Source organism: Wolffia australiana, chromosome 18, assembly GCF_029677425.1.
Source record: "Wolffia australiana isolate 7733 chromosome 18, ASM2967742v1".
Lineage (NCBI taxonomy): Eukaryota > Viridiplantae > Streptophyta > Magnoliopsida > Alismatales > Araceae > Wolffia > Wolffia australiana.
Window position 1 is genome coordinate 309,756 of NC_135852.1, and position 13,437 is coordinate 323,192.

At 43.8% G+C, this 13,437-nt stretch overlaps 1 protein-coding gene across 1 annotated transcript; it reads left to right on the forward strand.

Annotated features, from left to right (window-relative positions):
* Nucleotides 1–3,435: 3,435 nt before the first annotated feature.
* Nucleotides 3,436–6,271, forward strand: LOC144715194 (3-dehydrosphinganine reductase TSC10A-like). Its single transcript, XM_078590106.1, has 3 exons — nt 3,436–4,036; nt 4,337–4,484; nt 5,755–6,271. The coding sequence occupies exons 1-3, from the start codon at nt 3,491–3,493 to the stop codon at nt 6,066–6,068; spliced, it is 1,008 nt and encodes a 335-aa protein (XP_078446232.1). The 5' UTR covers nt 3,436–3,490; the 3' UTR covers nt 6,069–6,271.
* The last annotated feature ends 7,166 nt before the right edge of the window (nt 6,272–13,437 follow it).

Consider the following 13,437-nt stretch of genomic DNA (forward strand, 5'->3'; position numbering starts at 1 on the left):
ATGGCTAAATAGATCTTAAATTTATGATTTAGTGAAGATGTCTGCAACTTGCTTTTGAGTTGCCCTGAAGTGAAGATCAATGTCACCTCTAGTGATTTGATCTTTAATGAAATGTTGCTTCACTTCAATGCGCTTTGTGTGTGAATCTATGATGGAGCTTTTGGCCAAATTGATGGCACTTGTATTGTCGTACATAATAGGTATTTTGTTCAATGTCACCCCATAGTCTTCTAGGTGCTGCTTAGCCCATAGAGTTTGAGCGCCACATAGTCCACCTGCTTTATATTGAACCTTAGTCGTGGATAAAGAAATTGAATTTTGCTTTTTAGATGTCCATGATATGAGACATCCCCAAATAAATGCCAAAGTGATGTTAATGTTTTCCTATCAACTTTGTATCCAGCAAAGTCTGAATCAGAAAAGTTGACGAATGTCAATTCTTGATTTTTAGCTTACCAAATACATAAATCATTGGTTCGTTTGAGATACCATAGTGTTATCTTCACTCCCTTTAAATGGGATTCCTTGGGATCAATTTTAAACCTAGCACAACGACATATGCTAAAAACTATGTCTGGTCAGCTAGCTTTTAAGTATTGTAGGTATCCAACTACGCGTCTATAGATTGTTGGTCAATATTTTGACTTAGCAATCTTCTACTTAAACTTTTTCAAATGTTTATTGGTGTACTTCTCTTAGCATATAAATATGAAATGTTGTTTTTGTAGACTTTGAAATATGAGGAAATAGCTCAGTTCCCCCATTAGATTCATCTCAAAGTCATTTTGCATGAGCTGTGAAAATGATTTGCATAACATCGGATTTGCACATTACTGTTTACATACAATATTGTTTACACATGTCCTTGGTACGTTTGATCTCCTCCTTCTCATTGACTTGCCCCATTCACACTCCGTCGTCGCCGTTCCGCCGTCCTGATCGCATCGGGAGTGGAGATGAGGTGTGGGGGAAGGAAGAAGAAGGGGAAGGCATTTCCCTATATATACTACATCAGTATTATTCTTAAAAAACCCCTAAACTTAAGTATATTTTCCAACGTCTAAAAGACCTTTTGCGTGTGACCCTCTAGGCCCATATATCAGTCCAATTAGTGACTCTAGTGGCCCAATAACCTTTATTGGCCTTCAAAATTAATTAACTATATCACCAGATAGATTAATTAATGTTATGTCAGTTTAACCCAATCGATAGTTTGAGTCTCCAACACATGGGGCACCAAGCTACACCTCGTGCTCTAAAGATACAAAAGAGTGTTTATCAGCTCACTCATGTAACCTGTTCATCATCAGTTACCATGTACGTACAGTCCCTCATCCACTTGACACTCCTAGGAAGACTTAGGGTATGGTGAACTGTCAAACCCTTATCGGTCATCCGAGTTAGTGCTGACGCATTCATAAATCATCGGAGAACTGTTCTTAGATATTTCACTGCCTTGGCCAATGACTTCATCACATCATCGTCCTTGAGCTATCACCTCTTATAGCAAGGGTGTACAATTCCATCTTGATCACTCAATTGTCTTTGGAACTTTTTGATGCACCCGAACTAAGACTATCTAGAATCCCATGATTAGGGATGTAAGTCAAAGTACAACTCTCCATCCACAGTGCATCTTTGAAGTCTCAGGTTTAGGGACTACTTACACAACCGTAACGTGAATCAACCTGATTAACAGTTCGGTATAATACTATTCAGGGATTCACACAGATCAATTTAGAGAACTCTTTCCACTAAAGAGTACCCACTATCTATCCTTTGTGTCTCCACAATAATGGCTATGGGACCAGCCACACGCACCATATGAGTGAGGATAAATACTGCTATTCTATCCATATATTTTTATGTCCTTCTCTAGTATTCTTCGAATAGGAATATTTTGAACACATGCTTAAAGAGTAGTGATCTCTATATTATAATCTCATCATAATTTACTAAGTTTGATCATGTATACACGAACTTCATTTTAAGCATCACACGTGCAGTATAATGAATACGTTTTATTTATGAACACGGAAGGAGATATGGAATATGTGATTGGCTTGTCAGCCACATATATTTCCATCAATTCTTACCCTTAGTTCTTGGGGCTCCAAAACCTTATTCCTTTTGAACTGAACTAACTCCCTCATGCATAGCATTTAACCTATCTTAATCGTTTAGAGCATCATTGACTTTCTTCTATTCAATTTGAGATGTAAAGGCTACATCTACATTGTGGCTAAAGGTTGATCAGTTTCTAGTTCAATCAATAGAACTACCAAGAATAATATCTTGTGGGTGGTACTTAGTTTGATTTTTCTTAGTTTCCCTTTAAGGTCATTCATTTCTCGATCTAGTGCCTCCTCCTCCTTATCATTAGGTTTCTATAGCATATGTAACTCTTTCTCTCTCACTAACATCTTCATGTATAGTTCTCTCCTCCTCATTCTTCTCATCTTCTCCACCATTAATCACTCGTCTTCTTCAGCCTTTTTAAATTCCACAAATTTGAAATGAATAGATTCTTTAACCTTTCATGAAGCCTTTTTATACACTCAATGGGCTCTAGACATCTCTAAATATCCAACTTAACTCCACTCCTTTGTAAACCCTAACCCGATTTACAGCCAATGGGTATTCATTCTTTTTATCTCTTGCCCTCTCTTTGCTCTCTACATTGATTTACATTCCTTGGCAGTCACTCCCTTGTGTTGGAAGTTTAAGGTGGAACTCGGATACATCAGCATATGGCATCCCTACATTAAGCACTGGGGACCTTGGAAGTTGATGTCACGCTGGTGATACATAGAGGTTTATTATCTATCTCTTTACACTGCCGTATTGCTCTTGTCCAGGCTGGTATATTCTGCATTTTATCATAGCATCCTGGGGTTTCTTCCAACAAGGGTGTTAAACCTCAAGCACCTTGGGAAGCTCTCTCTGAGAGATTAATTGTTAGATATCTTGTGATTATTCAATAGTTTATCATAGGTAGATGAGATTATTAACATTGTTAAATTTTGAGCAATGCTCTGGGGAAGATAAAGCAAAATCAATGGTTGGGGACCATCGTGAACCTGTATAAAAACTATCCTTCCTAGTTCTTGTTTGACACTGTTATACACCAACTTATATTAACATATATCTACTAGCTAAACTTTGACACATTTGTTATCTGTTCAAACTATAATGACACAATTCACGATCAATCCTCCTCAACCTAAAAAACCAAGGACTTTTGCGCAAAGGACTCTTCGAAATTGCTCCTGTGGTTATAGTGCAAGTTGCAGTTTGAAATATTTTAAAAGATAAGGACGGTGGTCAATTGAATTATTTCACTTAGTTCAAATGAAGGTGCAGCAGCTATCACGTTTTCCTGATCTCAAGGTTTAATACGTCGAGCAACATCGCCACCAGTATTCAGCAGTCTGGGTATCCAAATAGGGTATAAATATCACTAGAGCCAGGCATAACCCGAACAACGAAGATGGAGCTATTCTCACTCATCCTGCTCTCTCTCGGCTCTGCGGTGGCCGCCGTACTCATCTTTCTCCTCGTCCTCAGCGTCGTTATCAAGCCTGGAGGAGCGAGGGTACCAATCAAGGGCCGCCACGTCTTCATCTCCGGCGGGTCCATGGGCATCGGTCTTGCCATAGCTAAGCAGGCCGCTGCACAAGGAGCAAGGGTTTCCCTTCTAGCCCGCGGTCGCCAGAAGCTAGAAGAATCCCGCGACGAGATCCGTCGAGACACAGGCGCCGACGTTTCAATCTACAGCGCGGAAGTGAGAGACGAGGAGGGCGTGAAGAAGGCGTTGCATGACGCGCGCACCGTCGACGTGCTCGTCTGCAGCCAGGGCATATTCGTCCCGCGGGAACTCGTTCTCATGGACATGGAACAAGTGAGGAACACGCTGGACATCAACGTCGTCGGCACTTTCAACCTGATACGCCACGCGCTTCCCGCTATGCAGCAGGCCTCCGGCAATGATTCTTCGCCGCGATCCATCTCCATCGTCTCTTCCCAAGCCGGCCTGGTACTTCTTATCCTGATCCAAACCTGCGTTTTCACCGTGTGTTCCCATTCTGTTTCCTTATCGTCATCGTTGTCTACATTAAAAGAATAACCACTATGCTTATAACAAGAGGATCAAGATTTTGGTCGCTTCGTCGTCTATTATTTTATCTTCCTCTTCACTACTAACGACGACGGCCAAAAGAATTTCTTCCTCTACGTCGTCGTCGTGGGGAGGGCAAAAGGGGGTGAAGAGGATTTCTTGTAATCGTCCTCGATGAAGACCGACACTAACTTCGTCTCTGACTCTTCGATCACTTAGCTGGGAATCTACGGGTACACTCACTACTGCGCCAGCAAGTTTGCTCTCCGAGGGCTGGCAGAGGCTTTGCAGCAAGAAGTCATCGCCCACAATATCCGCGTCAGCTTGGTTTGCCGCCCTCCCGTAGAGACGCCGGGTTATCTTCACGGTACGCTTCTCTCTTCTTCTTCTTCTTCTTCTCTCTTTTTGTTTTGGTTTCTCGCTCCTTCTCTCTCTCTCTCCTGTTTTATTTTTCGCTCTTTCTCTCTTTCTGGCGATTGTTTTCTTTCTCGCCCTTTCTCTCTTTCTCTCTCTTGTTTTCTTTCTCGCTCTGTCTCACTTTCTTTTCCTTTCTTTCTCTTTCTTTCCCTCTCTCTCTCTCTCTCTCTCTCTCTCTATCTATCTATCTATCTCTCTCTCTTTCTTTGTTCATTTATATCGCTCTCTCTTTTCCTTTCGTTCTCTCTGTTCATTTCTTTCGCTCTCTCGTTTTCTCGTTCTCACTGTTCATTTCTTTCGATCTCTTGTTTTCTGTCGTTCTCTCAGTTCATTTCTTTTGCCCTCTTTTCCTGTCGGTCTCTCGGTTCATTTCTTTTGCTCTCCCTTTTCCTGTCGTTCTCTCTGTTTATTTCTTTCGCTCTCTTTCCCTCTCGTTCTCTCTCTTTCTTTCGTTCGCACTCTCTTTCTCTTCCTTTTCACTCTATGCCTTCTTGTTCCTATCTTTCTCATTCTCTCTCTTCCTTTCTTTCGCTCTCTCTTTCTCTTCCTTTCGTTCTATCTCTGTCTTCCTTTCATTGTCCGTGTCTTCCTATCTTTCTTTCTCTTTCTCTCTTCCTTTCTTTCTGTCTCTCTCTCGTCCTTTCTTTCGCTCTCTTTCTCTTCCTTTCGTTCTATCTCTCTCTTCCTTTCTCTCTCTCTCTCTCTATATCTTTCTGTCTCTCTCTCGTCCTTTCATTCGCAAATTCGCCCTCTTTCTCTTCCTTTCTTTCTATCTCTCTCTTCCTTTCATACGATGTCTCTCTCTTCCTATGTTTCGTTCTCTCTTCCTTTCTTTCGCTCTCTCTTTCTCTTCTTTTTGCTCTCTCTCTATGTTCTTCCTTTTCTCTCTTTCTCTTCCTTCCTTTTTCTCTCTCCTTTCCCTCGTCTCTCTATCTACCCTTCATCCTTTGTCTCTCTGTTCCTATCTTTCTCTCTTCTTTTCATTCTATGTCGTTCTGTTCCTATCTTTCTCTCTTCTTTTCATCCAGGTCGCTGTCTTCCTCTCTTTCTGTCTCTTTCTCTCTTCCTTTCATTCTAAGTCTCTCTTTCCTATCTTTCTCTCTCTTACTGTCTCTTTCTCTCTTTCTTTCATTCTACGTCTCTCTCTTCCTATCTTTCTCTCTCTCTCCCCCCCTCCATAAGACGTTTATCATTACAAGTCTGATCTTATCCGGTGGCAGGGATTGAAAAATTTCCTGAGCTCACTAGGATTCTGCAGAGGTCTTCGCCTAAAGTGGGCGAAGATGACGTGGCCAGAGGAACGGTCAACGGGATCAAGTCTGGGCAATTCTTCGTTCCGTGTAATTTTCAAGGCTTCGCTCTCTCCCTCGCTTTCTCCGGCGGAAGTCCGGCCACCTCACCATTGAAAGCTCTCTTCGATGTGGCCTTGGCCGGCGTGAGCCGACTCGGCCTTATCTTTACTCTCAGGGGATGGTATAATACGATAGCCAAATGGAATAATGCCGAGAGACTTAAGGGAACGAAGATACAGTGATGACATATCAGACAATTTATCTCTCTGTCCGACTTCAGCGATTAATGGGAGTAGGTGTTTGAATGGCCTCTTTTATGTTCTTCAATTCCCTTCCTCCAAAGCTTCTTTCTCTGTCGTCGCGCTGTATCTTCTGGTTGTCGTCTCATCCCGGGCACTATGTCCTTTTGGCATTTAATGGAGGTCCTTCGATATTTATTATTTTCTTCCAGCCTGTCCTAATTAAGTGCAAACTCTATCCGATAATACAGTGCACCATCTGAAGATTGAGATGAAGGACGGGACAAACTAAGATCGTTCCTTCCCCATTTTGAGAAGTTTGTATGAATCATCCCTTCCAGAGTTGGTCCTGTGTCAAATATTTTCGTCCATGCCCCGTCCCATCCCAATAGGTCGATAAGCATGATTTTTAAGAGGAAATACATGAAAATTTGGCTAATGAAAACAGCCGGTACAGTGGTACTAGGGATTGGAGTTTGGACCGAATCGAATGGATCGAATGTTAATCAAATGTTTTGATCGATCAAGTAAAGTTTCAATCCAAACAGATCAAATCTTTTGACAGAGCAAGATTATAGATCGAGTTTAAACAAGATATTCGATTTATTTGATCAACATTTATTCTATGGAGTTCGAACCAAGGTTTGTTCTAACTGTTTGGGCAAAATCAAACAGTTCGGCAATAAAATAAAATGTGTGAGAATGGGATTAATTTTTAAAAGAATAAGGTTAGAGGAAACTCATACATTCTCAAAATCATTTATGATGACGTACATAAAAGTATGTTGAAATATTTTGAAATACAAAGGCATGAGTTTGGAAGGAATAATAATAAGTCAGCCAGTATTATGTAAAATATATATAATTATATGTATTAACTAATTGTACGAATAATTTGGAGTCCTAGGTATAATAAAATGAGTTGAGATGGGAGAATTAGAAATCACATTTATTGAAAAATATTGCATAATTATCTAGATGAAATTATGTTTAATTTTTTTAAAAGATGGAGACTAAGTGACATGACTGAGGGAAAAATATGTCCCCAACGTCATGTGTCAATGACATCATCGAGCACACTGATGGATGACATCCATGTTCAAGACCAGAACGATAGAGTCACCCGACAAGACGATGTGAGATGAGTGACTTAGAGGATGTTCCCCATGTCACATACCGATGATGTCATCAAGCACATCAGTAGATGATGCCCTTGTTTCAAGCCACATCAATGTCCTAACCTGATGAGATGGCATAATGTGGCTATATAGAGAACAATCCTAATGTCACATGCCAATGACTTCGTCGAGCATGCCGGTGGACGACATCCCCTCTTGAGGCCACATCAATACGGTGACCGAACAACCTTACATGACATGCCCAAGTGAGAGGATGTCTCTGATGTGACATGTTGACGCTGTTGTCGACCGTGCAAATGGACGACGTCCCCACTTAGTAGCCATCAATACCGTGACCCAACAACACAATGTGATGTGACTGAGTGAGAGGACATCACATGCTGACGATGTTGCCAACCACGTGGATCGACGACTCCCTGCTGGAGCCTATGTCAATACCGTGAGACAACATCATGATGTTAGGTCACCGAGTGAGAGAACATTCCCAACATCACAGGTCTATGACGTTGTCGACAATGATGGATGGTGTCCCTGCTAGAGGACAGTTCAATACTCTGACCCAGCGGCATGATGCAACGTGACAGAGTGAGAAGACATCACATGTCGATGATGTCATTAGCCATACATATGGGTGAGTTCTGTGCTTGAGACCATGTCAATAATGTGAGACAAGGGGATGTGATGAAGTGATAGATGAAGAATATCCATATTATTGAACAACATAATTAATGGTAGTGCGAGTGATGAGTAGAAGTTTGTTTCGTGCAGCAAAAGCGTCATTTCATTTTTTCATCTGCAAGTTTATTAGTGAAACATCCGTCGCAATTATCCAACCATGTTCTTCTCTATGAACCCTTTGGTTCATGCTCCCTCACAACACTTTTTGGCATCTGCAAATCTGCAAGAGTAAGATGAATTAAGAATCCTATAAAGGATTAAATCTGACTAACAAAGAACTGGCCATGGTTCTTTACTGTGCTAATAGTAATTCATCATCCCATAATTTTTTGTTAGCAGTAGTGTATAGTGCACGCTGCTTGGTTTTCTATGGCCACAACCAACACTTTGTAATTGTCAATACCTCATTACTTTATGTGTTCAGAATGTATCTGTGGTATGTGACGACGGCCTGACTAGTGAAGAACAATCTCTCTAATTGGGGGAGACTGGCAAAACCGATAAAAACTTTTGTTCCTCGATTTCCTTCCACCAGGATAATATGTTATATGATGTAAATAAGAGACAATGTAGTCATCCAACTCATTTATAGACACAGCTGACCCATGATCTGAATCGTACATCATGTAGAGCTTCAATCATATTGAAAAATTATCAGTTGACATGCTTGGCATCACTAATACTTATCTTCTACCAATTTGACATGTATGGTTAGTTACTCATTTTGTCATTGTTTGAAGCATATGGCATACGTAACTAAAGACAACTAAGTGTTGTAATGTATCCGTATACATTAATTTTACAGAAGAATGAAGTATGGCTGCAACATTTAGGACTATAGTGTGCTTTAGCATAGATGTATACTTGGACAACTTTGTTGACATAAGGGTGATAGCAACAATGAGTGAAACACATGCCTCTTTTGTCAAGCGCATACAATAGATTCTGTTCTACATAAGTGACATCAATGTAAGTGGGCATATAACAAAGTAACAACTACAACTATAGGAATTGTCAACATGGTCACATCGTGGATAAGATTGTAGGCTCAGCGAATGACTTCAAAATTTTTATGAACTCACTAAACATGCCCCACTCGTCATCAGTAATGTGGAGGTTTTGTTGTTGCAGACTGAGGATAGCCATGGTGAACAAGGTGTGCCTCTTCTCCATTGTCGTTTCCAACATTGTTTGGGTGGAATTCCACCTTGTTGGCATGTCAAGGGGCAATTTGTTGCTATTGAGAAGCCCAAGTGTTGTGCATAACTTGTGATATTTTTTTGGATCTGTTGTGTAGTTATGAACTCTCAAACGTATGGCATAGCCTGCCGATGATAGAAAGAACTGACATTTGTACCACATGACTCCCTCATTGGATTATTCTCTTGAGTCATGTCAGTTTTGTGTCCTCTAGGAAGGCATGTCCTCGAATGCAATGCTTTGATAGCCTAGCTTGGACGACTAGATAATGATGTGCGCAAAGTAAGGAACATGGTGTACTGGTGTGAAGCACGAGTTCATATCCACTATTTTGTCCAAGAATACTTTGATCATTCTTTTGATGCACGAAACATTATCGGTCTTAATTGAAGCAACCTGTAACACAAAATAAACCATCACATTACATAAAAACTCATGTATATATTGGCACACTATATACTTTAGCTGTGACTTCCATTCTTCAAGCACAATCATGACAACTGTAGTCATTTTCTCCCTAGAATGGTTGTGAACTAGTTCTCGAATAGACAGCACCCGTTTTGTCAACTTCCACTCACAATCAATCCAATCTATAGTGATGCCATGTGGTTCAATCTTATGTTTTGATGTCCACGCATCCATGGTTAGGGAGATATGGCTGACATTGGCGAGTTCTTGAGCCAACGGATTCTTCTTTTCACCATGTGTTTCTGTAAATGATTGATCCACTAATCTCTAACTTGGAATATGCATGTAAAACTATGTGAAGAACTAAGAACATCATAGAATACTGTTGTTGCATGATTTACTTCATGGCAGGTCCTCAACGCATATGAGCCGCCTGAGCTCTATGTTATTCACTTCCTGGGTGAATCCAGTCCATTGAGGTCGTTCCTAGTGCACGGGCCACCATATAATAGGTCAGCAATAGATTTATTTCCCTACAGTAATCCTTCAACTCATCATGAATAGCACGATGAAACGTCTGAAGAGGCTTCTAAAAGAAAGTTCTACTGCTCTACATATTCCTATTAATCAGGGCCTTTCTCAGGGGAGGGGCTTAACCTTCGTGCATACCTTGCATTCATACTGCTGAGGTCCCGTCTTCCTGAAATACTGTAAAACCTTGGACCTCAGTACATAGTCCCTGCTTGCAATGGTCGACCCCTTGGCTGTTAAATCAATTTCCTCAATTGGTGTACCACCGGCTAGTGCTTCAGCATTTGTTTCATCATAAGTGTGGTCATCATCACAATGCGAACAAGTATGAGATAGTGATGTCTATTGTCGTTGAGAGACATGTATCCTCGTTGTAAGGGGATGGATATCCATAAGTTGAGCCTACATGTTTATCAAAAGGCATCTCGATTGGAATCCATCACATCAGGTAAGCATATATTACTAATGTTTTATAATATTTTCATGTGGGGTCCATCATCCTGGATCAAAACTATGATCCATCATAACAAATAAAGTGTCAAGAAAAAGCATTTATCAGTGAAACATTTCTGATCGACCATAGATTTTCAATTCAATGTATAGGAAAACAACTTGACCATAGTAGCCCACTTTTTTCGGTCGATGAAGTAAGTTTGAAAAATTTTCTCTATATGATAACATTTTGAAATTCAATTTAATACCATAAGGTGATGCTGGACGTCGTTGGGACGTCGTCCGATCGACACCGAATATGATCGTTCGGTGTCGATGAAAGGTGGGGAAAGTTGGACTACGGCGGGGCGTCATCCGATGGTGAATGCGAATGAGCGAATGATGATGGGAATGCAAAAGCGATAAATTATGGTACGTGCAAGTGCCGACTCGTGGGAATTTCCGACGCCCGGGAAATCGACGGAGTCGCCCAGTGAGGTAGGGTAGACCCTTCAAACCTAGTCCGCCAAGACGAGGACAGCCATGGCGCCGAATGGGCTGACCCCACCGGACGTTGCTATCACAGGGCGGGCGAACCAGACTCGTACCAAAAAGGTAAGACGCTCTTGTCTTTCGATGTAATTCACTCAACCTATCTCGCTCACCTACGTCGAACCTGAGCGCAGTAGAGGCAAACCAAAAATGCACTGAAAAAGATAAGAGACGGTGACCGAGCGACGTACCTCGTTAATGTCGGGGGACAGACGTCTCGGTTTTGTTCATCGGCCTGGTGCGGCGTCGTTACAGACGATGGGGCTGAGGCGTGGATGAGGATTTACTAGCAGGGAAGAATGGCAGATGCGACGTGGCAATGTCGGTTGCGTGCAGGCGGTGGCGTTGGTGCGCGGGTAGGCACACGACGGCGGCAGATCATGCCGCGAGGTTGCGCGCGGGTGACGGCATTGGCGCATGGGCACGAGCTTCGGTGGCGACGGTGCCGTCGTCTCTGGGTGCGGGTCGTGGCGTCGGTGCATGGTAGGCAAACAGTGCCGCTTGCGCGCGCGAGTCTGGGGTGCAACGGACTGACGTCGCCGCTCACCTGTGCGCGACCCCCGCGTCCTCCCGCCGTGGCTATCCTCCTGCTGCGCCGTGACTCCACCATTCGCGCGTGGACTTGCCTCCACGGCGCTGGGGTGAGACATAGGTGAGCGAGATAGGTTGAGTGAATTACATCAAAAGACAAGGCGTCTACGGCCGAACAGAATCTATCCGTAGGGCTCGCACGTAACGGACGTCCTCGTCCGTACCGATAAGACACTCAGTTAACCGTAGTTCTCTCAGTTCGTCCTCTCTCACCTACCTAGCCTGAGCATGGTGGAGTCAAGACGAGGGTATACTACAGGAAGTAAATAAACGAGCGACGGGAGAGGACATCGTACCTCGTCTGCAGTGGCTCGTAGTGCAGTATCGTCGATGGTCAGCTGCGATTCAGAGCTAGTGGGGCGGAGAGTTGCCGGAGAGATCACGGTGGCTTGACAAGCAAAGTAGCGCTGGAGCTATTTATGAAGGTTGACGAAATACTCGTTGAGGACGTCCTGCGCTCGGGGCGACGACCTCTTCGGGGCGGTGAGGAATAGCGTCCTAGGGCGTCGTTCATCTAGGTGTCGTGGGTTGGCAATGATCGATAGGGCGCAGGGCGCAGGGCGTGGTGGAGGTGTCCAATGGCAGTACCCAGTGAGGCGGCAGCGCAGGGGGCAATGGCATAGCCCAGTGGAGGCGTCCGGCGTCGGTGGTTGCAGCCACCCTAGCAGTTGCGGCTGCTCCCGGTGGCTGCGGCGGCGCCTGGCGCCTCCGGCCGCTCTAGCGATTGTGGCCTGTCCAGCGGCTATAGCGGCGCCCGCTGTTGGCGGCGACGCCCGTTGCTGGCGAAGGCGTTGCTGCTTGCGGTAGCGCCCGCTGCTTTTGGCGGCACCCACTGCTGGCGCTGGTGCCTACGGCTTGCGGCGGCGTGCTTGGCTTGCGACGGTGCCTGCGACAGGGTGCGGTGCCCGCTGGTTGCGGCGCCACCCGCTGGGGCGATGGCGCCCGCCTCTAGCGGTGTAGGCGTCATTTCTAGCGGCGCCCGCTGGTCTGGGGTAGCCCGACGGCAGATGCGAGGCAGCGCGGTGGCAGCGCGCCAGCGGCGGCGGCCGCCTAGGGCTCCGAACAGAGCCCTAGAACAGGCGCACGGGCAGGACGGAACCGGTGCAAACCAGTCCCTGTTCCGTTCCTCTCATTCTCTCTCCTCCTTTCTTCTCTTTTTTTCTTTCCTTTTTCCCTTTTTTTATTTTCTAAATGGTGAGCCCAAGAGACTAACAAACGATTTTCTTCTTCTTCCTGGTCTGATTTTTTATGGCGCCCCCCTCTTCCTTTATATAGGGGAGAGGTTTGGGCCCCCTAAATGGATAAAAAAAAAGGGGAGACGAGGTCCATTAAGGGGGCCCTTATAAATTGGGGCCCCTCATTACAAAGTAGAAGGGAAATTAAAATGAAAAAAAAGAAAGAAATAAAAGGGCACAAGGGAGGGGTTCCAAATTGGCTAAGGATCCCTCCCTGTGACGACAACGACATGTGTAGAGACGCGTCGCAGAACGAAGAAAACGGGGTGATGAACACAAACAAAACACAAAACACGACAAGAGACGATGAAGACCAAACCAAGATAATTGAGCATTTCTTTCACCTGGTCTTCGATGACGGTGGCGGGTGGCGTGAACGGCATCGCTGACAATCCTTGATGGCGTGCACCATCATAAGGTTTTTGTAATTCATAATGGTAAAAATAATCTTTCATCCTTTCCCATTCATAACCAAAGACAAAAGGTTTTTTTAACACGTTTGATGTCCCATTTATAATTAACTAGACGATTAGAAGCTTTTTATTGCTAAATTGAACATTATAAGTTCTGATCTGAACTTTGAATGTGAATCATTTATATTAGGAG